Source organism: Gymnoscopelus braueri, assembly GCF_963280865.1.
Source record: "Gymnoscopelus braueri genome assembly, chromosome: 3".
Classification (NCBI taxonomy): Eukaryota; Metazoa; Chordata; class Actinopteri; order Myctophiformes; family Myctophidae; genus Gymnoscopelus; species Gymnoscopelus braueri.
Window position 1 is genome coordinate 35,528,376 of NC_137612.1, and position 27,015 is coordinate 35,555,390.

Genomic DNA, 27,015 nt, shown 5'->3' on the forward strand with positions numbered 1-27,015 from the left:
GACTCAAACAATGTATGCATATATGGAGATCCGGTTGTCCAGAGCCATTAATGGTCATGCGCATACTGTATATAGGGACACGGATTGACAGATACAGAGATCTCCATATATGGGCATAAAAGAGACACAGGTAGACAGACAGATACAAATCTCCATATCTCCAAGGGCACAAAAGGGAGTAAGGGACACACAGGTAGATGGGTACAACGGGTACTCTGACAATCCCCGTCACCATGACTCAGACATATTGGTCGGATCGGACGGATCAAGGACCCCAACGGAAACAAGGCCACAAGGACTTTTTTGGTCGGACCTTTTAGACAAAAGTATTATAAATGTAACTGTGTTGTTTTACATTCTTTTGCCTAATAAAAATTTCAATCAATCAATCAATCAATCAATCGGTGGTGCGACTCTAGAAATCGATCTAAAATGCGGCGGACAAGTTGTCTGACTGCACATGCAGTAGAAGATATGCATGTACGTATGTGACATTAAATATTTTAACTAGACGTTATTCCGTTATGCTATACAAGCAGGACAGCATAAAAACCTGAATAGAAAGACTTCTCAAAGCTTTGCTTAAGGAATATATTAGCAGGCGAGGTCTTTAGTGGATAACAGGAATGCAATTGTCACAAGATTAAAAGTAAAACTAAGACAGTAGACCTCTTCTCACAATGGCCTCTTCCTTCAGTTATCTAGAAATAGTGGTTCCCAAGCTTTTTAGCCCAAAAGAGAAATCAGATGTTTGCCCGGGACCTGTGAAAATAGCAGATCTGCTATTTTCACTACTTCTTAAACATGTATTTTTTTATTTAGGGAATTTCTTTGATTCTTTTTATTTTATTCATGAAATTATTTTTGAAAAATGTTTGAATTCGTTTCAACTCATGCTAATGTGTGATTTTTTTGTGGAAATCTTTAGAAAATTTTAAAATAATAATAATTAATGACAAAATTTAGGAAACAAATAATAAAGGGATATTCACTGGCGACCCACGGAAATGGATCCGCGACCTACAAATGGGTCCCGAACCCCTGTTTGGGAAACACTGATCTAGTAGAAGGTTATACCTTCTATTATTAAGCTGCCCAGTCTGCTACACGGTCACCCCGAAACGCAGCACATAGAGGCCGTTCTGCTACTTACAGAGGTGGTGTATGGTAACCATGCACAGGTTAAAAGTTCCTGCATGGAAATAGTGTTGTGGAAAATTAGGGGACAGTGATGACCCCACCCCCTCCAAAAAAAAAGGGAAAACCATTAGAAGGATACATTTAATCTTTTGTCATGGTGTATGCTTTGTACAGGCTTAACACCTGTGATGAATGACTCCATAGAGACAGACACTGAACTAATGACACCATTATATTAAAGTGTCAAACTCGTCATTATCAATCACTGTGACTACGGAACAATGCTGTAATTAAAAGCCCTCACAGCTCTAACCTGTGGAGCCCTGATGAATAGCTGCATGTCAAAACGCACACAGCGTGTATGCAGAATATTACATTCATGGAAATGCACAAAGCCATAACTTTAAATTGTTCCTTATAATTACTTAATTAATAATTCAGTATTTGATTGTAGACCGCTCCTCTACACTTCTGTCGGAGAGAGAGAAAGTAAGAGGGTCTAGTTTTCATAAACCAATTAAGGCAACATCCGCATATGACCAGATTAACTTTTGAGTGTTGAGTGTACGACTTCTAGCTTTGTATTAAAACAGCTGCTTAAACACACACACACACACACACACACACACAAAAACACACCGAAGCAGAGGCATACGTGGACGCAGACAACGGCCCAGACAGACAGACAGACAGGCAGACAGACAGGCAGACAGACAGACATACACACACACAATTACCACCCTCCTGATGAATCACCTGGTGTGGAAAAACCAACAGTGGAAAATTTCCTGCGGCCCAAATGAAACTCTTGGTCTGACACAGCTAGCTATCAATACACCCAGCTAGCCGCACACAAAACTATTCATCACCATCACACACACACGCACGCCCGCCCGCACAGGTGCGCACGCACACACACACACACACACACACACACACACACGCACACACACACGTTCCCACTTGTTTGGATCTGTCTTTTTCAGCTGTAAGCAAGGGCTACGGTACAAGCGTGTATGGAATGAACAAGTGAGTAACGGAAGAAAGAGAAGACCAAACTGAGATGAGCAGAGAGAGAGAAGGAGAGAGGACAAGGAGATGAGGAGAGAGAGGAAAAGAGGTGTAGAAATATATTCTGTACTTCTGTAGACCATGATGGCACCAGTCAAATCATCTTACATTCTAAACAAGAGGACTGGGACTATCCTCTGAGATACATACAAGTGAGTTACATAATATGGCTCATTACTGGACAAGCCATATTAATAATACAATGGCGCAGCCTTAAGGAGGAAGATACAGAGATGGTAGGTTTTAAAAATCTAAATGAACTGAATCAAAATGTGGTCTAACATTTCAATGTTGTCGTTATTGGGTTTTTGTTTTAGTGGAAAGGCCACAAGGAGAACATTTAGACCATGAGTGAAAGCGTGCAATCTATATGTTTCATGTCCTTTCCTGACGGAGCTACTGTAGGTATTTGCGATTGTAAAAAGGTCTTCACACACTGGGGGCATGACGAATAAACGATACGAAAATCACCGGCGAGTACTTTGCATCAGAACTATTCATATAGTTGATGCCTCATTCATGCAGGTTGATGCCTTCATTCGCGGTGAAAAATCAACCTATCGCTACATATTATTCACGTTCTGTGTGGACGTACTCATAACTTAAACAACCCCTGGTGTGTAAGGCCCTTAATACTGGGCATTCGAACCTGGGTCTCCCGCAGGGGAAACCAAACATCGACCGCTCATCCAAGAGGCAATCCGCCATTTGGGCAGGGGAGATATAGGGCTCATAAGTTTCAGGCAGAGCTACTTGTCAACCATGCAGTAGGTGTCCAACAACACCTGGGTCGAAATGTCTTAATGGAAGAGTGGGGAGACTGTATGGAAGGGTAAACGAACATACTCCATCATACAGTTTGGTTAAAATAAAGTTTTATTCATTAACCCATTTAGACCTGAGGCTGATTCTAAAAACGCCTTCTAAAAGTTTTCTGAAAAGTTTTCTGAAAAACTTCAAATATAACATTTAAAAAACATTATGTTGCTATAAACTGTAGAGTACATAGCAACAACTACCTCAAAATGGGTTCCCAAATTGAAAGGAATAGTAACGAATAGGGGTTCCCAGTCTAAATGGATTAAAATAAGTTCTGAATTGCAGCTTTTTAGCCTTAATCTATACTCCATCGTGTGAGGGTGCATAAATTAGGCTTTCGCCCAGCCCAGGTGATTCAGTAGTACAACAAACACAGCTGTAAAAACCCTCTTCTATCATTCCCCCCAGGGGATAGGGTTGGAGAGTGGGTGTCTTATACCGATGGTGACGTTTGGGGATGAATGGAGCTTGTAATGTGACTCAGCTATGACTTACGCCTCTGGACCATAGCTGACAGGAAGTACAGCAGGGAGCATCCATGGGAAGGAGGGCTCTCAACTAACCCATTTAGTAACGCTCCTCACTCACTCGCCCCATATTCCTGCTTCTCTTTTTCTCTATACGCCAGACTCTACTTTCCTTCCTTTTCCCCCCTTCCCACCTCGTTCCTCTCCAATCTCTTGGGACTTTTCCCTCCCTCTCTCCATCTCTATGTCTCTCTATCAGGCCCTGTCCATCTTTAATGTGACATGGATGAACAGGTGTCTGTTAACGGATCACAGCTCTTTGCTTCTCTCTCTCTCTCTCTCTCTATTTCTTCCTCTCTCTCTGATGCTCTCTCACTCACCCTCTCAGTGATGCTCTCTCGCTCACCCTCCCAGTGTCTTATCTTTTTCCTTTTTTTCTGGGCTGCTCACTCCCCCATCTCACGTGCTCACTCTCGTTCCTCTTTTTCTCTCCTTCTCTCTCTCTCTCTCTCTCTTCTTTGTTTCTCTCTGAAGCTCTCTCGCTCCACTAGACCATTAGGCTCTCGCCTCTTTTTCTTTCATGCTCTCTTACCCCCCCCCCCTGCCCTCCTCATGCTGTCAAATACACTCAATTCCTGCTGTGAGAACACTACCACCTGCCATTCCATACCAGTGTGCTGAATGCACGTGGTGCACACACTTGCACAGTTACAGCCCCTATAAAATGATTAAAGTGATAGGGATGGATACAGCAGCTATGACAACCACTGCAGTGTCAGTATATCCCCCATTCTACTCTCCAAATCCACACCCTACGGCTGAGCTGAGCTGAACAGTGTGTGTGTGTGTGTGTGTGTGTGTGTGTGTGTGTGTGTGTGTGTGTGTGTGTGTGTGTGTGTGTGTGTGTGTGTGTGTTAGGTTTACAATTAGGAAATGATTCAGGTTGATTTAAAAGTCATCTGATTTATACTTCGTTGCACAGCAGTGTCGCACACTGAGAATAGCAGTTCTACAAGCTCACAACGCGCTGTGAAACGGTAACACAAAAATTAAAAAAAGAACGACATTTATCAAATTGACATTCTCTTCATGTTTATGTCGCAAGTATAGCAATAGAAACGTGGGTGTGTTGAGCCGTGTGTGGGGAAGCCTGCTGTGAGCACGCAGCACGTCTGCCTGTGCACGTGAGCAGTAGAAAGACCCAGATGTGAAGCTAGGGAGAGAGAGGGGGAGAGCGAAGTGACATGGAAGGATTAGGAGGAGGAGCGGGGGGGGGGGGGGTGATCAGGGAGAGCTGATCTGCCTACACAGTACACACACATTCTTTCCTTATTCATAAGGACTTTCGAATGATTTCCATTGACTACATTCATTCCCTAACCTCTAACCTAAGGGATGTGTACTGTGCGAGTGTGTTGTAGTATTGTGTGTCATGATGGCGCAACATGAATTTCTTCAAGGACCAAATAAATAATCTATCCATCTGCTCTAACTCTAATTATAACACTAATCCTAAATATGAGTCCTATACCAGGCAAAATGCCCTCACTTTCTAACTTTGTGAGGCCATTTTGGTTCTCACACACACACACACACACACACACACACACACACACACACACACACACACACACACACACACACACACACACACACACACACACACACACACACACACACACACACACACACACACACACACACACACACACACACACACACACACACACACACACGTGAATAAAAACGATTTGCTCAGCAGAGAGAGACAGTGTGACTGAGCGTGCACACACACAACATAATTCTAAAGCTGGCTCATCGTGCATAGCAAACAGGGCTTCCATATTCCTGGTGTAGTGCCCATCACTGGAAAATTATGAAGGGGTTTCACTTCTAAGCACATGAAGGGATCAGCATCAAATGAGTTGCTTATGAAATCCAAATGGATTTAATTCTGACAAGGCAGTGGCAGAGGATGACCTCTCCTTTTGAAGGAATACAGACAATTACAGCCATTAGCTGATTTCTTCTTGTTAGAATGAATTACACATAATGTCTTTATTCTACAGTAATATGATGGCATTACTATGGAGATTCTGAAGGCTGCTTTCAAGGCACAGAGCACGGCTTCAGCGTAAAGCTACAATCTGCACATTTTAGGTCTCTCCGGACGGAGAGAGGTAATTGCAACGCTGTCTAAACTGCAATAAAGATGGTAGCACATCTAGTGTCCAATTCAGTACACTGTGTGATTCAAACTTGACATTGACAACCCAATACCGATAAAGCAGGGAGTTCACCTCCAACCACTGCGACACTCCAACATACAAGACAGAATGCTTAAAATATAATTTGACCCATTAACCACTTAGGCCCTATATATACACTTTGGTGTACGGCAAATAGAAAAAATTGCCAATGTCTACAAGCTCACAACACAACCACAACACAAGTATTCACCTACAACGACATGGCTAAAATAGGGACATCAGGGTGAACGTGGTTAACATGAGTTTTAGATTGTAGCTTTAACTACTTTAAACCGATTTGGTTGACCGGAGTCCCTCAGGGCTCTATACTAGAGCTCTACATTAAATATCTGCAAAGGTTTTCCCCAGAACACGGATGCTAGGGTTTAAGTGGCTAACGATTCCCCATCTCAAAAGAATTAAAGAATACATCGCTGACATGTGAAAGGGGGCCCTGACGGTCGCTTTTTGTACAAGCTTTTAACTAGAAAGCAGTGCGATTTTAAGACATGTTAGCAGCAGAGACCATTCTCATCCTCCTCTAGGCATCTCCTTTCAGATGGAACAACATGTTTACATTATGTTCTCCCATCTCCTTTTTACACCCAGGGTAAAAAAACTAGCAAACGTCCTGAAAATAAACCAATTTGTTGCAGCACATTAGGTTCCACTTTTCTCCACACAGAGAGCAGCAGTACTCAACCTCTTTCTCTCGGCTCAAAAAAAGGTTTTAGATATTATTTAACTAATGGGTAGGGATCGTGTTTAGGCAAGCATCTGTGACACATTTCTCTCCTCTTCTTCCTTTCAGGCGTCACATGTGCGCGTGTGTGCGTGTGACTTGAGGCAGTGTAAGAGAGATGAAAGGGCCCTGTTATCAATAATAAAATGGGAACGGTTAAATTATACACGAACGGCAAAATCGAGGAAGTGGGCACTTCCAGGTGTATCTGCAACCAGCTGGCAAAGGATAATTCATTAAATGGTATGCACCATTCAGTAGTCAGAACGCAACTAATGAAAAAACTATTTTTGCTGTCACAAAAGTACCATTCAAAAAACTAGAAATAAACGTAACCACATGAACCCTTGCATCCTTATCCTGGGCATGTCATAGGGGAACGTTCTACAAAATATCAGATCTACAAGCTCACAGCACATCACAACGTATTGTGAGCTTGTAGAACAGCTACTGTCGGCGAAGACATCTGGTGTAGAGGGAAAAAAAAACCTGGTGGGACCCCATTCAATTATGTATAGGGTAGTTAAGTGGTTAACAATCATATACAATAAATAGCCCCAGAAACATTGCATGTGATGCTTTATTTTGGCCTATCAAACTGAACTGCTTCCTTTGGCCATAACGTCTTTTTCCTAAATGACTGGCATTTATTATGAGAGCATTAGGTTCCACAGTCAAGTTGCAAGTTCTATGTCGCAGTAAAAATAAATAAATCCATAAAACTACGTTGAGACAGGTGGGAGAGAGATGTCCCAGATGGTGTAGGAGATGGTGTGACACTGTGTAATAACTATGGGAAAGGTGTCAAATAACTAAATAATTGTGTCTGATAACACTTGCAGCTTCGTTTCCTCTAGTCTACCCACAGATCTTTGTGTGGAAAAGCTATTTTATAAATTGTGAATGAACTTTTTTTTCTCGCAATTTAGACAACACAACATTTCAGAATGCATGCACTTTAGTACACCCTCACGCACACACACAAACACACTCACACAATGTTTTTTAAATAAACATCCTTCTGAATATTGTTTATTAATTCAAATCTACTCCCAATTGGTTTAGATAAACAAGCTTGGAGAGTGAACTATGCATAAAATAAGTCAATGTTCACCAATACAATATGCTACAGCATCTTAGTAATGAATGATATCATCTAAAGTAGAAACTTAAAATTTGGCCCACTTTTGAGAACTTCAGAGGACTATTTTTTTTATCACTGGCTTTAAAATCTCAATGAAGTTCAAATTGATTAACATCTGCAAAGTTATGATTAGGTATGTGCTGTATCTTGCTGATGGGTGCATGCATCAAGATGAAGACAGACAGCCAGCACAGAGAACTCTTAGTTGGACTGTCTTTCAGACTATTACTTAATTAAACAAATGTGCTAAGTATCTCTCTATCCTTCAGCTCCCTGAAGCATCAGCCAGCTGTCTTCAAAAAGCCATATTTCCAACTGAAGGGAAGAGGATGAGAGGGGGGATTGGGAGGGGGGTTCAAAGGGTTTGTGGAAGAACAGCATTTCTCAGAAGAAGGGAATAAAGCTTTTATATTCGCAGTGCTCGTCATATCTCTTCACATGGTCTGCCTGCGTGTCTCCTAATCACCTTATGAGGCGAGTGTGTAATAATGCCTGTCAATGGGAAGGAGGGCTATTAAAGACCATTTACAGCCCTGTGTCATGATGACAGTGAAAGAGGGGCAGCAAAAAGAGAGAGGGAAGGAGGGCAAATTATAACAGCTAGCATTAAGTAACCAGGTGTGCTGTGTGAAAGCTGTTAAAAGCCACTCGTGGATACTGTTCAGTCCAACAAAGCTTGATTTATTCTCGCATAACTCATTTCCCCCCCCAAAATGTTGTCTGATTGTTTGTTTTTGATTTTAGATAAAATAAGCATGTGCACTTTTTTTTACTATGAAAAGAATCCTTCTAATGAACATTAGATTCATACTTACCGGACATTTTTGGCTTACTCACATCACATCACAATGCAACATGTTATGCGTATGGAGATCTGCTATTTTCAGCATGGGACACCGTCGTACAACTTAGTATACATTTTATGCCGAGAGATGCTACCAACAATTAGCCTATAGCCTTCAGACACAGTTAAAACCAGTGCATCCAAAAAAAAAATTTCAATAAGTGGGAAGACAGAATGTTTCTTTTTAAGCAGCCGTCATTGGGTGCTTTGGTTTTGACTGAGGCAGAAATTATGAACAGTTGTATAACAGTGTTTTTTGTTTGTTTGTTTTTTTGCCTTTATTTTGATAGGACAGTAGAGAGAGCAAACCCGCCCTGGGCTCTGGAATCAAACCCGGGACACGGCATCAGTTATAAAAGCCTATGTGCTGTGCGCCTTAACCACTTGGCTGTCGGCGCCCTGGCTTGTTAAATTGTATAGGGAAATTACATGGCCATTGGCGATAGAATGCTGCTGTTGTCATTGTTTGATTGCTATAATGGCAATGGTTTTACTACCTCAACTAACATTCAAGTGTGTAGCCAATGGACCTATCAGACCCTACTAATTCAATTCAATTAAATGTTGCTATAGTGCCAAATCACAACAAGTTGTCTCAAGACTCTTTACATATAGAGCAGAGCGCTTTCCCCCTGAGCAAGACTTGAATGAAAGTGGCAGGGAAAAACTCCCCTTTTAACGGGAAGAACCAGACTCTAGCGTGGGCGGCCCTCTGCCTTGACTGTGTCGGGGGGTAGAGAGGGAGAGAATCGCTTCGGATAACTCTTGACAAAACTTTCAGCTCTGAAAAATGGCACCCATCAGTTTCAACGTCACACTGCACCCCAAGAGGTTTAGGATAATAATTATTTGGAGACAGTGGGTGAGAATTTGAAGCTGGAGGCAAGAGCAAATGGGATGTGACAGTCATCATGATTGAAGGCAATAATAAGGATCTGTCAGCTGTGAAAATATGACTTCAGTGTAAGTGAAGTAATAATGCCCGTCAAATGGGCAGGCATTAGTTGCTTGGGTATGCTTGTTCTTTAACTACAAGAACCATAGCATCCATATTCTCGGTATGTCATAATAGGCGAACGTTCGTCAAAATAGGCTTGTGAATCGGCTATTTTCAGCGAAGAGATTTGGTGTTGAGGGAAAAAGGGTAGGGGGCCAAGTACGAGGGACCCTGGTCAATGAAGTATGTACTGTAGGGTTTAAGTGGATAAATGCTGAATTCAGGGAAATATGTTAGGAAACAGGAGGGGAAACAGAAGTATTGTATCATCCCCAGGAGGGGAAGTTACTTTTTTGCATTCACCCAGCAGATGGCTTGTTCAGATGAGTGCTTGTGGGGAGCTGTTAGGGGTTAAGTGTCTTGCTCAGGGCCACTTCAACACATACAGTACATGGGTGAGCCAAAGGTCAAACCGGTGACCTTCTGATTACTAGACTGCCTCTCTACCCACTCTGGACTCCCCTCTTTCATTGGTGTGTCACCCAGGTTGCGCCTAAACCCTAACCTTTAACTTCACAAAAACAGTTTTAGGTTATGCCTAAAAATGTTTAGGTTATGCCTAAACATAACCTTAACCCTAACCTCACAAACACTATGCCTAACCCTAACCTTAACCCTAACTCTAACCTCACAGAAATTATGCTTAAACCTAACCTCAAAACCACGTCGACCTGGGCGAAACACCGGGAAAAGAAAGAGTCCGCTACCCACTCAGCTACAGCCGCCCCAAAGCTACAGTACTGTAGTTTTACTGCATTAGTAATATGCAGTTGTTGCTAGTCCAGAGCAATGTTGTACCAAGAATTGCCTTACCTTACTTTCGTTTGACTTGACGCAGTGCCATTGGTGCTGACTTGACTGATATGCTAAGCTAAGTAAAACCACGCAAATCACCGTCAAAGGTCTCCGCCAGGCCAGGTAGGTTATTGTGGGCAAGCAATGTTTGGAATTGTGATAACATTTCCAACTGTGCCAAAGGTCAAACCGGTGACCTTCTGATTACCAGACTGCCTCTCTACCCACTCTGGACTCCCTCTTTCATGGGTGTGTCACCCAGGTTGCCCCTAAACCCTAACCTTTAACTTCACAAAAACTGTTTAGGTTATGCCTAAAAATGTTTAGGTTATGCCTAAACATAACCTTAACCCTAACCTCACAAACACTATGCCTAACCCTAACCTTAACCCTAACTCTAACCTCACAGAAATTATGCCTAAACCTAACCTCAAAACCACGTCGACCTGGGCGAAACACCGGGAAAAGAGAGAGTCCGCTACCCACTCAGCTACAGCCGCCCCAAAGCTACTGTACTGCATTAGTAATATGCAGTTGTTGCTAGTCCAGAGCAATGTTGTACCAAGAATTGCCTTACCTTACTTTCGTTTGACTTGACGCAGTGCCATTGGTGCTGACTTGACGGATATGCTAAGCTAAGTAAAGCCACGCAAATCACCGATCAAAGGTCTCCGCCAGGCCAGGTAGGTTATTGTGGGTAAGCAATGTTTGGAATTGTGATAACATTTCCAACTGTGAACTCACAGAAACCATGCACCAAAAAGACGACCAACCCTATGCTGAGCTGGTTATGAGAGTTTGTACAAACACATGCACCGATAAAGACATTGCACTGCTACAAACCAGAATTGTGTCCCCACCGATCCAAGGAAGGAATAGAGGGAAAAAAAGATTATGATTGTACAACCTATGGTTCAAGAGTTACAGAACAATACGTGAAGTGGGTTGTGTAGCGGCAACATGAGGTGATTTGAAAAAATTGGGGTGGAGGTTCTTCCATGGCCTAGTGAGAATGTGTGTGCAAAGTTTCATAGCATGTGTGGAAAATAACACATTGTGGCATGTTGTGCTAAAGATGCCACCCCTGCATATTTTGGAAGCCAATTGTCGCCGACTCGCCAATCAAAATGGAATCGACCAACTTGCGTGAAGTTTGGACAAAATCTGTCATAATAATATTAAAAAAATTGTTGCAGAAAAATCTGTCTCATGGTGGCTCTATAACAGGCCGATTTGAAAAACAATTGGGTGGAGATTATTCCTTGGCCTACTGGGAGTGTGCATGCAAAGTTTCCAGCTGATCAGTCCAGCGGTGGTTGTAGCATGTCGTGCAAAACAAGCCCCTCCTGCAAACTTTGAAAGCCAATTGTAATCAATTTCAATAGAATCTGGAAAATCTGACAGATACAACTTTATCACATGACTAAAGAGATAAGGTGTACCAATTTGGGTGAGGTTTGGACAAAAACGGTCAAAGTAAAGCAAAAACTGTGTTTTGCAAAGAAAATGCAACATGGCGGAAAACTTGTCGAGTGGAAATGGGAGTGGCTTATTTGGGGAGTACTGTAATGATCCAAGGATTCCAAGGGAAAAGGAATGTTGACTGTATGACCTACAGTTCAAGAGTTATAAGCCAAAACGTGAATCTGCCTGTTATAGTGGCACCATGTGGCCCATTGAAAAAAATGTAGGGTGGCATTTCTTCCTTGGCCTAGTGGGAATGTGCGTGCAAAGTTTCAGGGCAATCAAAGGCTGCGTTCATGATTTAAGACATTTTGTACTAAACACGGCGCTCCTGCAAACCTTAGAAGCCAATCTTACCCAAGCAGGATGTAATATGAAAAATCGGACAGATCAGTATTGATCACATGACTAGAGGTGTAATGTATTTGTGTGATGTTTGGACAAAATCTGTAGGAAGAATATAAAAAAAATAAGTTTAGCTAAAATCGTCCGGCCTGGCGGCGATATAACAGGCCGAAGTATGGGGCAGAGGTTTTTACTTGGCCTCCAAGGAGAATGCGTGCACAGTTTTATGGCGATCAGTCCAACAGCGCTGGACATTAGCTGCTCACAGACGGACACACACACACACACACGGACGGACGGACGGGGGCGAAAACATAGTCTCTGCCACGCCTTCGGCCTGGCGGAGACAACTACAAACAATCTAAAAAATACCAGATCCACAAGCACACGTGTCACAGGTGCAACAAGTTTTGAGCTTGTAGATCTGCCATTTTTGAAATAGGGATTAAGTGGCTTAGATTTGCAGCTGATCAGTTACATGAGCTAGATGGCGTGACATTCTTCCTTCAGCTCCTAGTTAAAATGACTGCAAATGCCACTCCTTGAGACATTTTCTGTTGTGCATCTGAGAAAAACACATTAATCTGGTGCATACTGCATGCATGCTGTCCTGAAGACTTCAACAACCCATCTGGTGTTTACATGTCTTATGTTTTTACACAGACAAGTGGGAAGCTAGTCATTATGATTTATTACAGCTATTCATACAGTGTATTCATTTAGCATCATATTTATTTATGATATCTTTATGAAACAAACCTACAAGGCCTTCAACAATCTTGCTCCTCCCTACAGTACCTCTCCAACAGTTATTATAGTTTTGAAATAGTTGAAGTTTTTTGTTTTTCAGTTTGATCAGCTTGATTTCAGTTTTCTTTTCATTCGTTTTTACTTTTGCTTGTGGTTTTGAGTTTTCGTTTTTATTTTTAGGAATTTGACTCGTTTTTGTTTCATTTTTAGTTCGTTTTAGTCTTAGTTTCATTTTTAATTCGTTTTAGTCTTAGTTTCAGTTTTTCACATATTATGAAGAAAGCCTTGATTTATAGAAACCAGTTTGGCACTCAGCATTAAGGGTTGGATTGGGGGTAAGTCCTGAGATTGGGGTCCCAGAGATAAAGAATGGTATGACATGGGGGTCCGTGGCCTAATCTAATGCATTTCAAACAAAGGGTTCTTGAAATTAGAAATGTTGAGAATCTGGCCTGGACCGCTGGTGTAGTGGTCCAGGCACCTAGGCTCCAAAGTAGCCTGACAGTGCGTTGCGGATTCGAGGTGGCCTTTGCTGCATGTCACTCTCCATCTCTCTCCCCATTTCCTGTCAGCCTACTACGTCCTATCAATAAAAGGCACAAAAGAAAAAAGAAAAACTTAAAAAAAAAAAAAACTTCAAATATGTTGAGAATCACTATTCATGGATATCTTTCTGTTTTTGTCGCATTCCTAAGCCAATAATTTGATGACCAGTGGACCGGTAGGCAGCGGTTCCGGTAGGAGACACAAAGGAGACTCTTTGTGTCTCCTACCAGAACCGCTGCCGGTCATCAAATTATTGCCTATATTGATAGAAAAAAAAACTCATTTTTGGGGTGAACTATCCCTTTAAGCCCTCATATGACAAATGGCGCAAATAGACGATCTACAAGCTTACAAAGTGTCATATTGTGAAGATGATGAAAGTTTTAGAAAATGTTTGCCTATAATGGCAATGCCCAAAATAGGGACGCCAGGTTGAAAATGGCAAAAAAAAACACTGAATACAAACAGGACCATTGTGGATGTGTAGCTGTAGCCATCGATCAGAGGAACCGGAGACACAGGTGTGGTGAGGTCACACACTGGACGGAGCCAAACAGAATACCCCCAGGACTCTGGCATGAAGAGTGTGCGCCTGTGCGCCTGTGCGCACGTGTGTGTGTGTGTGTGTGTGTGTGTGTGTGTGTGTGTGTGTGTGTGTGTGTGTGTGTGTGTGTGTGTGTGTGTGTGTGTGTGTGTGTGTGCGCGTAAGGACCTTGGCTATGTCCTTGTTGATGTAAGTAACACGGCAGCAGTCAAAGGGTTGAAATCCAAACCGAGTCCTGAGGTGCCCCCGGCTGTGACGCCTCGTCCTGTTTGTGTGTCTATGTGACATCTGACAAGGCCTTTTAATATTTAACCACCACTAATGGTCTCTTCTCCTCTCTATCCCTCTCTCTTTTCTATCCCTCTCTCTTTTCTCACTCTCTTTTTCCCATTTGTTTCAAATACTTTGACCTCACTCATGCACCCACCCCCGACGTTGTCCATCTTTCCTTTTTTAGGTCCCCATGTCTCGTAATCTTTTTCCCCCCCGCCATCCTATGCTTTTTCCCAACAAGTCTTCCCTCTTTCTTGAATAGGGGTACCAAAGTTAACTGAACTAATCAGTTTAATCGGTTACAAAAAGATAAACGATAATTTAATAAAAAATTACAATTAATAATCGATCAGTATTTTGGGTAAAGAAATATAATATAATATATAAATATATATAATATATAATAATATAATATAAAATATAGTTTAAATAGCCGAGCTACAAGCTGAAAACGCGTCGCGATACGACGTGTTGTCAGCTTGTAGATCTGCCATTTTCAAATATTTGAAAAATTCATTGATAGAATAATAAAATAAAGATTTTTTGGGGGGGGGGGGGGAGAATGGTGGGGAGAGAAATATTAGTGCAATAGTTATTCAAACTAATAATTTTAATCTACAAGCTCACATGTTGTAATTGTACGATGAAGTGTAAAATAGTCAATTATAAAAAAATATTTTCATATCAATTCATTATTCGATTAATACAAAAAAAAATTATGGACAGAACAGTCGCTAAGAAATGTATTGACAGTTGCAGCCCTAGAGGGAAATGCAGAAAAACTGTGATCAATTAGACAGTAAACCTTGCCGAGCCATAGGGCAGGAGCCTATCTCCTGTTTCTGTAGCGTGAGGCAGCTTGAGGTACAAGTACACCCCCTGGACATGACGCTGGTATGACTTACCCCCAATCCAACCCTTGATGCTGAGTGCCAAGCAGGGAGTGTTTGTTTGGTATGACCCGACCGGAGATCGAACCCCGACCTCCCAGTCAAACGAGCATCAGTAAGAAATGTAAAACTAGGGAGCCTACTTCACCATAATATATAGACATCATCAATCAATCATGGAGCTGTGGCTCCTCAAGGACGAGTTCAGGAGCACCACTCCAGTCCAGGCTTTGTTCGATCATCTATTTCTGTCTGTAAAGAATCTGGATCGGTTATCTAAGATGATGCATCATCGGACTGCAGCTCTGAGGATTGGCCTTCGAGAGGAGAAGTAAAAATATCTGGAACTATAAAAACTGCTCACATAACCACCAAAACAAGTAATTTAAGTCTCAAGTCCTGAAATAACTGAAAGAATCTATCTTGGGACAGGGCCCTGCTCTTGTTCCTGATGAAAACAAATGAGTTTCAGGAGGTTTCTTTAAACTATCTGAAATAAGGATGATGTAAAAAATGAATACATTTAATTTATCAGAAAGTAATACATACACATTTAATTTATCAGAAAGTAATACATACACAAACGCAACTAATAACTTTAAATGGATGTTTTGCACAAGGAATCCCTCGTCAGCCAATCGTGGCTTGTCAAGGTTTGAGATTGCCAAAATAATTGAGGAATGGATATTGTCCATTAAGTTACACTACTTTTATGTGATTATAAACAATGATTGCCAAGAAAGTCCCCACTGCCTAGTTAACTCTCTGAGTGCCAAGAACGAGTTATCACAAGTTTTTTTTTTCTTTTTTTGAAAAAAAATTTCAGAACCCAGGATATCGTGATCCGAAGATTTGCTGCTCCATTCACTTCTTGTTTAACTTATTACTTAAAAAGGCTGTATCTCGGCTCCTGTGTACTTTTTTTTACTATGACATTTGTGAAACCACACAGTATAACCCTCAGTGATTTGCAATCATCAAGGGATCGATCATAATGGAGATAAATATTCTGTGACTACAAAAAAAACGAAAAATCACTGGCAGTGGGCAAACGCGTCCAGAAATAAGTCTGGCAGTGAGAGAGTAGTTATCAACAAATTATACTTGTATAAATGATTTAAAATAGTTCTCTTCATTTCATCTATCAAATTTTGTGTATGTCATGTGTTCTCCCATTTTATGAATTTTCCTTACTTTCACTCCCTTTGAACACCATGAACAAGAGCCCTCCATAGTCGCCATTATTAAATAAAAACGTCCCCCAATGACCCAAGCTCATTAGAAACACACCACTGCTCTCATCTCATGTGGTGACCCGCCAGAACTTAGACAGTGTGCCAGTTTGAGTCCCAAAGCCACAGCATAAGAAATACAGGTTCTGCACAATACACTGCGAAAATAACCCAAGAACTTAACTTCCTAAATGGAAACCACATTTTTGTCTTGCTTACATTAACAAAATTCAAACGCTTCAGGAATTCTGTGATCTATTTAGTTAAAATACTTTCGCACACCTAGAATAAAGGCTGTAAAGTGCACATCAACAATAATTTAAAAAATCTAATAAATACTATACACTCTCTAAGTTAAACTAATTTTCAGGTTTATACTGTGTATACACGATTCATGAAATCCCCCCCCCCCCCCAATAAAATCTAATTTATTTTCATTATGATTACCTCAGCTGTAGAGTTGCCTCAGAACAGGTGGTTTGACATTAAACAACAATTAACATGTCTTTGGACAGTGGTCCATGCAGTCAGAGGGACTGGCAGTTGTAACCCTGCTCGTACTTGTATTATATGTTATAATAGTATAACGTAGAACTTGGGCATTAGAAAATAAAATCGACAACATATGATTTCACCTTTAGATGAATCAGAATATATTCCTTTCTCCAGTATGCTCTACACAACATTAGCAGCTAGTGTAGTGATTTAACAAGTCGGTTTTCACACTGACGCAGTGGCACACCAAGGCTACATGATGTTTTTTTATTATGCAATACTGTAGTGAAGGCCAGATGGCAGGGCTCCGCGTGTATGCTCCTGCTGATGTCCACTATGTGCATGTCAGTCAAAACAGACAACCGGGGAGTTTTACATACTGAGTCACTGACCCGTACTTCCCACAGCACTGAAAACACCAACGCGCTAGAATCCTTTTACTGTGAATACTAATATAAGTTAATATTCACAGTTTGAACATGGATCAAAGAAAACATCTTGGAGCTACCACAGTGGGGGGTCTTTTCCAAAGCACCATGTGTATATCGTCAATGTCGCGCAGAAACCTTGTATCTCCATTTATTTTGTCATTTAATGCCCTACTTCTTCATACTAGTGTGTCAAGCAAATGCTGATCTATAAGCTCACAATGCGTCGCGATTTTCACTATTTCAGAAAGATGTAATTCCATTTCTTGAAAAGTAACGTTTTTTGACATATGAGGTTTCCACCCGACAGGGACAATATCCATGTCTTATTCACAGATTAGCATGCTAACCCAATAAAGCCTCATTTATGCTACTTCGTACAACAGTGTCACAGACTTAAAATCCCTGATCTATAAGCTCACAACGCGGATGCAGTGTGTTGTGAGCTTATAGACATGCTATTTCTGAGGTTCTGCATGTTTTTAGCGGTGCCAGCCGCTCTACATTTGACCGTGTGTGTGTGTCTGTCTGTCCGTCCGTCCGTCCGTTTGCGGACGGCAAAGATGCAACACATGCGGCACTTCAAGAAATGCACACACACACACACACAAGCCAGCACTGCACACGCACACACACACACAGAACATGCGGTCCTGCCAGGCGCACCGTTGCAACACATGCGCCACTTAAAGACATGCACACACACACACAAGCCAGCACTGCACATGTGCGCGGACACACACACACACACACACACACACACACACACACACACACACAGTAAAGAGTAAAAATATTTAAAAGTAAATACCTTGAGTACAAATATTTAAATGTAAATACCTTGAGTAAAAATACTTAAGAGTACTTACATTGAGTAAAAATACTTAAAAGTACTCAAAATGAGTAAAAATACTTAAAAGTTGAAAAAGAATTGTAAAAATACTTAAAAGTTGATTAAAAAAAGAGTAAAAATACTTAAAGGTTGTTAAAATGAGTAAAAATTATTAAACAGTTAAAATGAGTAAAAATACTTAAAAGTTGATAAAAAGAGTATAAATACTCTTTTAGTACCGCCTCAATACCAGCACCCATACATCAAATAGAGTAGTACCGTCTGAATGCCAGCGCCCACACATCAAACAGAGTAGGCACCGCTTACTCACACTGGGTGTGATTTTTTCTTTAGTTTTTACTTAATTTACCCAGGAGAGGTTCACTGAGAACGAATTCTCTTTTTCAGGAACGCCCTGCTTCACACTCACACAGACACACACACGAACAGCAAGCATAGCTATCAAAGTCTGTCTTCAATCACTATCAAAGTCTGACACCTCCAATACTGCATGTAATCAGCTCCATCCTGCATGTGAGAGATGGATGTTCTGCTGTTACAGGCTTCAAAGGAAGGATGTCACTCAAGAGGAAATAAGCCAGCCTCAATATTAACACTAGATGCTCCGAGTGTGCGTGTGCGTGTGTGTGCGTGCGTGCGTGGGCCGAGTGTTCCTGTGCATGCATACAGTGTGTGTTTGTGTATTTTAGTATGAGTTGCCAGGCTCAGTGGTGGTCCAAATAGATCTGTATCACTACAGTGTGATAGATTGCTCACTAGGTAACCACGGGTCTCTGTATCCCAATGAACATCTTACAGAGGAAAAAGACAAAAATAACTAAGATTTCACTAATCAAAAGAGACAAACAAATAAATAAATTCAACAGAATGTGCAAGGGCCATTCAGATAATTCTTCATGAATGATGATGCTAACCACAATCATACAGTAACTTTAACAGGATCGATTTGCAAAGATGCAGTTTTGTTGCCAGGCTACAGTAGCTACTAGCTAAACCTACATTCTGGTGAGCATTATTGAAGCTTTGACTGATTTGAGAATGATTCAAAATATATATTGTTTTGCGGAGACAAAGTTGGAGATGTTGAGAAAAGTCATGAGCTAGACTTTGATTAAAATCGGCAACAAGACCATCTATATTTCTGGTAAGCAGAGGACTTATGGGTTGGAGGTCGAACAAACGTTCATATGCACTTTGAAGTGGTAGTCTTTTATAACATGAATGGTGCCTTCAACATCTGTTCCATCAAAAACACAACTGGGATTTATCGAGCAGCTTAAACGATTAGTGAATCAGGATCCTTCAGTAGTTACCATGGATTCTAAACGTCACACTGACTCAAAGTGTACCCCTCTCAACCTGACCTTGGCTGAAAATTATTCTCCCTTAATTGGCTTTGAAGGTGAAAAAAAGAACAGTGTCATGGAAATATTCACCATCTGCTGAGACTAATGCTTTATTTGCATTATTCATAATACTGGATGATATATTGCACCAACATAAAACCTACATAATATCAATGTGCTATTACATTTAAATAAATCCGGGACCTCTTAAGTACGTACACGCTACACATACATATCAAATATCATGTTTGTCGAACCTCTGGCGTCTATTTTTGTTTTTAAACATTCTGTATTTGGACATTGGCAGTTGAGTTTAGTGAGAAAGAAATCAAGAGCAGAGAATAATTAACATCAAGTGGACATAAGCCTGTCACATAAAGCCCATTGTCTGTGAATGTTAGATACATCTTAGTTTTTCTAGGTGGTAAGCACTGTATTGTGTGTTGTTGCTTTTGTATGTTTGTTGTTAAATAAACCAACAATCTAAAAGCTCACGACGTGTCGCAAATGTTCATAATGCCCAGAATACAGCTGCTAGGATTCATGTGGTAAGGCAGTTCTTAAGAACTTTAGATTTTTGTTTGTGTGGTGGAAGCCATTTTATTTAGTAAGATGTAAATCCCAATTTAGAAAACACATAACTAGGAACTTAAAGACAGCTGATGCAATGGTAGCCCAGTATGTATCCAAACAAATTCCAGGGGTTGCAAGGATTGGTTACCTGGCTGCGATGTACGGATGTCTGGGAGTCAAAGGGAAGATGGACTGTTGAGCTTGTTGGAACAGCGGCCTCTTGTAGGCTGGAGGTAGAACCATGTTGTGGTCGTCTGGCAGCATCTTCATACTCAATACAATCAAAGTTGGTCTTCCACACCATCACCTGTAGTATAAGAGCATATAATTGCTCATTCACAAACAGCCTAATTGCAGGAAGACAATGTAACAATGCCAATGTGCCTGTGTTTTGAAATATGTTAGCAATGCTAACACGATTTTATCAAATCAGCTCTATGGTCTCTGTAATGTATAGCTGTATAACTGGACATCCCCAAGACAAAGAAACAGACCTGGGGTGACAGGGCTTTCTCAGTTGCTGCCCCATTCCGTATGGAACTCACTCCCAGCTCACATCAAAGCTCGCCATGTTTAAAACCGCACTCAAAATCCACCTTTTCAGACTCGCACCTAATTAAAACCCCCCATATCTACCTTTTATATTTTAGTGTTCATATGTCAAAAATAGCCAATCTACAAGCTATCCTTATTTTCTGTGCCCAACACGATGCACAACCAAGTCTAGTAGTCACTGAGCGCTGATGAAGGCCAGCTAGGACGTAACGTTAGCAATTCTTTGTCTGGCCAAAAATACATCTGTGAAAATGAGGCACTGACCTTGTCCTTTCTGTCCGCACTCACCACTTTTTTTTGGTGAGTGCTATCATACATCCTTCGATGTTCAGTACATGTTTTTGGGGTTTAGTAACACAGAATAGTTTTGGGAAGGCACGTCCAACCCCTCCATTGCAACATTGAGCACCAGTACACTTTGAGAACACTTTGGTTCTCAAAGTGGGGTCCCCAGCTAAATTAGTTAATATAGTGTCACAACCATTTTAACCACTATAACTTTGGCTATTCAAAAATAGCAGATATACAAGCTCATAGCTGCTGAGCTAGTAGATCAGCTATTTTTGAAAATTCCCTGGCACAAAATATTTTTGAGATGGGGGGGTCCGCAGCCAAATACATATCATTTTGGGGGTCCTTGACATGAAAAGGTTTGAGAACCACTGGTGTAGACAGAGGACGAAACTGGATTAGAACTACGACACGCAAGCCACCACTCATCAGGACACCTGTCGGTGTGTAGATCATTACCTGTATCATATTTCACCCTCAGTCAAAGGGACTTGGTCCTTACCTGTTCATCGGAGCCTCCGGAGGCAAAGTGCTCTCCCGTCCTGGAGAATGCCACACAGGTTGCTGATCCCTGTAAGGTGAGGGGTGGGGGGGCAGGAACATACACAGGGAGAGAACAAAAAGGAATCAACAGACCACATCAGAGAGCCTTAGAAATGGCAATTAAGAAAACAACCGTGCTGAACACTTTAAGACAGAGACATAGAGCAATAATGGAATCCAAGTACAAAACTTGAGGGTAAAAATGTACCCACTAGAGTCACACCCAGAGTTTACTGTGTGTACTTGTGTATTTCTTAACCGCATTATTCCTATCCTGGGAACGTTCAGTGAAAATAGCAGATCTACAATGTCACAATGAGTTGCGTTGCAACACTTAAGTTCGAAGATATTTTGTGCAAAGTATAGAGCCCTGGGGGACCCCGGTTAACAAAATACTGTATATAGGATTTATATGGTTAAACTGACCCAAATTGGGCTTTTTCTTTTCCATACAAGGTAGTTGCTAGAACAGCGGCAAGAAGCCACAGTATGCCCAATGCTGTCACCACCCCAATACAAAGGACCGCCATAAAGACTTGATTCTGCAATGGAGGGTTTTATTTAAAACTCTCTAACTTTTTCCACACAGTTTTAGCAAGGAAAGCTGTGAGACTGTCCTCGGTCTCTAATGAGCCAGAAGTATTTAGACCGACTTGTGAGTCCACTCTAGACTATTCCTAGCACTGTTCTAAGGAGCCTGCAGTCATGAGCAGAATTTATATTTGACTTTATTGATCCTCACAGGGAAATTGTGATGCAAATGGACCTACAGAACATTTCTGCACTCTCAGAGTTGAATCGACACTGAGACCTCTGCTGTGTGGTGGTCATCTTTTGTTGTAATCTATTCTAAGGCAATGATGTGATTAAACCATCAGAAGAAAATGATAAGCATGATCCACATCCATTTAACAGTATACTACTGCAGGCCCCCAGGCAACAAGCAGTCAGTAAGTGTGTATGTATGTGTGTGTGTGTGTGTGTGTGTGTGTGTGTGTGTGTGTGTGTGTGTGTGTGTGTGTGATGACTCATATTGAGTCACAGCACTGACACACAGGCGCAAACATGTACAGTATGGTTAATTACATGTGGGATAAAGGGCCTTCATACTCATTCAGCAAACTGGCAACGTATTGTCTGTCTATCCTTGTGGTTGTCTACCTTATAAAATACACTAGGGGCTTTAGCTAGAGGTGGCTGAAGTACACATACATGCCTTACTCATATAAAAGTGAAAATAATCGTCTAAAATGTTCTCTGGTAAACTTACCATCTCAAATGCTATATTCAAGTTAAAGCATTAAAGCACATGCCCTTAATTTACTTAAGCAAAGGTAGAGCTCTAAAAAAGGCATTTCTAATGCACTTTTAGTGTTGTTTGTGTATTTTCTTTTTCCGTTATTGTCCGTTTTGTTTTGTGGGTTTTTTTTGTGTACTGTATTAAACTTGCCTTTGGAAAAGGAACATTTCAGTAAACATGTTTTAAAAGAACGGAATGTTCATCTGATCAAGAGTCACAGATGAGAAAGGAGTCTGCACTCGAAATCACAATTCCCTAAGCTGTTTACGCCCATATTTTGAACTTCCCTCGTTAGTAGTCGGATTCATTAATCTCTTTCTGTCGGTTAATTTAGCGGGAGAGCCGCTCGTTGTCACGTCTGCTCCGAGGCTGACTTTGATGGGACCAAAGCTTGCGTATGTCATTACGACCGCAAATAAAATATTCATGTGCCCAACATTTGTCAATATTATATAAAAAAAGAAAAAATATGTCAAACAATGTATTGCTTGTAGCCTATGCATATTATAGGTCATGACGTTTTTTTTTTAGGCTATCAGTTGCATTTAGAGCTGAATTATTAGGTCTCTCAGTGTGTTTACCAGTGTCGGCCAACTCAGCCAAAGTTTCATGTAATGATGAAAATAGACTATCGTGCCTTAACTCATTCACTGCCACTGACGTAAAAAACGTAATTTGTCCCGTTTACCAATCCTGCCACTGACGTAAAAAACGTATTTTATTTATTTTTTTAGTTTTTTTTCCAAATTTGACCCAAAGACCAAGGAGATATGATTGTTTAAAGATCTACACTCCCATCCACTTCCTTGTTAACTTAAAACTTTAAAATTCTGTATCTCGGCTCCTGAGTACTTTTTTTTTTCAATGAAAAATCTCTGGCAGTGGGCAAACGCGGCCAGCAATAATTGTGGCAGTGAATGAGTTAATGTCACTGGGGGCACAGAGTGACCTCCAATGTCCGCGGTATTAATTTATAATACTGTACTGTATATTGATCACATGATCGCTATTCGCCACACACAATAGCCTAATAAGTCTTACGATCTGATGAGGAAACAGTGGATGAAAGCTGTGTCCAGAATAGAACCATTCCCCATTCCGACGTAGCTAGGACAGTGATATACTGTATTAATCCAAAAGACGAATTTCTGCTCAGTTATCAATACAGCTCTTGTCCATAATCGGATAGCAGCGTGCCAGACTGTGCCAGTATGCCCTGGATTCCAACATTATCTTTTTACCTCGGTAAAAGGTGAGCAATGTTCAGTAGAAAAGGCTTATATAATATCCTTTCTTTGTTGTTTTATTAGCCTATTATTTGGCGGTGGGATTAAACTTTGTAAACTTCTAACACGTGGGTATTTACTTTATAAACGTTTAATCGTGTGAGGGAGGGACTCGCTTCCGCTGATCTACAAGTGTGTCGCACCGCGTTATAAGCTTGTAGATCTGTCCCTTTTGGAGAGTCGCGTTGGATTTTTGTCTTAAATGGGGCGTGGAGCAACGCAAATGCATCTCCCACGTGAACCCGCCCCTGACCTTCAGGCAAAAATTAGGAACAACTGTGATCCCCACATTTGAGGGTTTACACACCCCTTTGTGAATTGCACGTCGACTTTTGCTTCGAGAAAATACACCCTCCTTTAGTCACTTTATTTACACGTTATTTACGACCAGCTTAGTGAATCGGGCCCATTGTGTTTTTGAAGACTACTAAACTTTGACAAGTCAATTAGATCAAATACTGAAATAATTACACAGAGCAAAGGATATTCTGTCAACTCTCCGATCAGTCTGTGCACAACAACTTTGCTCAAGCCAGCTTCTACACAGCTGGTTTCACTATTCACACTGCAGTGTTGTTTCTCCCCGTCGTTGTCTTTTCCCCTTGTTTTTAGTGTAAGTCAATGTGCTTGCATGAAGGTGTACAAGCGGCCAGTTGAAAGTGAAAGGTAGTGTGTAGACTAACACTTTCTTTAAAGCCCATATCTATAAAGCATTTTAGATACCTTCATAACACATTGTATGCATAATGCATTATAAAAGTGTCTATTTTATTTAAAAACAAATATTTACTGTGTGTATTTGTTTATTTCTTAACCGTATTAACCCTAGAGTCCCTATCCTGGGAACGTTCAGTGAAAATAGCAGATCTACAATGTCACAATGCGTTGTGTTGCAACACGTTGTAAGTTACAATGTACCCTCCGGCATTAAATGGACCTGACGAACATAATAATTACAACATTTCAGTTAGAGGCAGCTCCATAATGGCCTCAACCTCAATGAAAAAGGAATCCACTATCGCACAGCACACCTTTGATCCCATGGAGGTATAGTTTGAGTGCACTTGTGCAGCTTAACATTTTTCCATTTTGAGCTGCAGTAATCTGATCCTAGGTCAGCCTAAATCATCACGCAAGTTACACAGCACTTCATGCTTTTCTTTCCTGATCAGTGCTGAGAACTGGCCTTCTCAGATCCAGGGACCCAAGGTAATCTGAACCAACCAGGACCCGTTACTGACCATAATAAAACCCGGACCCGGACGGGTCTCAGGCATTGTCAGGTAATTTCGGTTTGGATAGACTCGCTATATGTCGGGCTAAATCAAGTGGCTAAATCAAGCCTCCTTGGCACGCCTGCAGCTAGTCCAAAATTCTGCGGCACGCCTCCTGACAGGAACCGGTAAGCGTGAGGTCTATACCCCCCCAAGGTCACTGCGGTCTGCTGGCCAGCTAAGTCTCGAGGTCACAGTAAGGACCAAATTAAAGACCAGAGGCGACCGAGCCTTTGCTGCCATAGCCCCCACCCTATGGAATGCGCTCCCCCCCCATGTTAAAAGGGCCCCCACCATTGAGACTTTTAAATCTCGGCTTAAGACACACCTTTACACCTTGGCATTTTAACCCCGCTTGAGAGTTTTCTGTGGTCTATGTCTTATTTGTTTTCTGTGTTTTTTGATGGTGTTTTCTGTGTTTTTTAGCATATTTTAGCTTGTATTTTGCATGATTTTCTGTACAGCACTTTGTAAACCCTTAAACCTGGTTGTGAAATGTGCTATACAAATAAAGTGGATTGGATTGGATTGGATAGACTCGTAAAAACTTCTACTCTGAGGATGGCTATAGAGAACGTAAGTCTGACATCACTGCCAGCTAGTGTGCCCCATGGTCTATTTTGATGCATCTCAATATCATAAACGAACGACACATACCCGACAGAATCGCAGGGCTAATTTGTTTATTTTTGGAACCGTTCTTATACAACACAATCTAAGATTTCCCTTTAGTATTTTCAATAGAAACAATACGTCTGTGACCCAGGGGTAGCAGGAGTGACGTCAGAACTTCGGTACTCTATGGCGATCAATCACTTGGGTGGTCCGTCCAACACTTTGGTCACAAAAAAGATATCTCAAAAACTACTGACTGCATTGCCATCTAAATTGTGTGCACCTTTTACTATACTGGTGACTCAATGGCCTTTCCTCTAGGGTCACAAAAGTTCCAATTGCATACAAGATATTAATCTCTTGGGTGGATTGCCAGGAAACTTGCAGAATGCATTTAGGCTCCCCAGAGGATGGACTGTAACCATTTAAGTGACTCCAAAATACCTTTCCTCTAACCCTGACCCTTCAACCCTCAGGCCAAAATGTCAATTCTGCACATAAGATATCTCATAATCTAATGATTATGTAAAGTACAGATACATGTAATCCTTCACTGCCACTGCTGGTGGGCAAGTCGATAAAATGCAAGCTGTGTTGGGCATGTCATTATAGGCATTGCGACATGTTGGGAGCTTGTAGATCGGCTATTTGCCGTACTACAACAAAGTATTACAAGACTTCAGATGTTAAACATGGTGATCTCGGGTGGCGCAGTGGTAAAGTCCCTGCCCACCATGCCAAGAAATGCACAGGGTAAAGTTAAAGAAAAAAACTAATTAATTGACATACCCTGAAGGAAGCCAAACCAAAATAAGTTGTATGTATCTGTACACAAGATGTAACAATAAAGTGCAACCTTGAACCTTCTGCCCTTTTTGAAATTCTCATCGCCTGCTCCTAAAAGATAATCAATGACAAGTGTTAAAAAATGTGCTTTGCTCTGCCTACATGTATCTGCAATGATAGGCCACAATTTCAACTTGTTTCTGTTTTTTGCAACTTGTTGTACAACTATATACGTAGGGCTTAAGTGGTTAAAGAGCAGCACAGGCTCTAGAGGCAGCTAGCAGGGCTTTTAGACTGTCTTATTTATTTGAACCTCATACAAATATATATAAGCACATTACAGAGATAAATGCACCCT

General features: G+C 41.2%; 1 protein-coding gene across 1 annotated transcript in view; it reads right to left on the reverse strand.

The window, feature by feature from the left end:
* The window catches only part of poc1a (POC1 centriolar protein A), a 61,009-nt gene that overhangs the window by 19,862 nt on the left and 14,132 nt on the right, over positions 1–27,015 (reverse strand). The window contains exons 8-9 of the mRNA XM_080423689.1: positions 21,356–21,424; positions 20,156–20,314 (exon numbers count right to left, since the gene is read on the reverse strand). Coding sequence (XP_080279815.1) covers positions 20,156–20,314; positions 21,356–21,424 — 228 coding nt within the window. The remainder of the gene's footprint in view (positions 1–20,155; positions 20,315–21,355; positions 21,425–27,015) is intronic.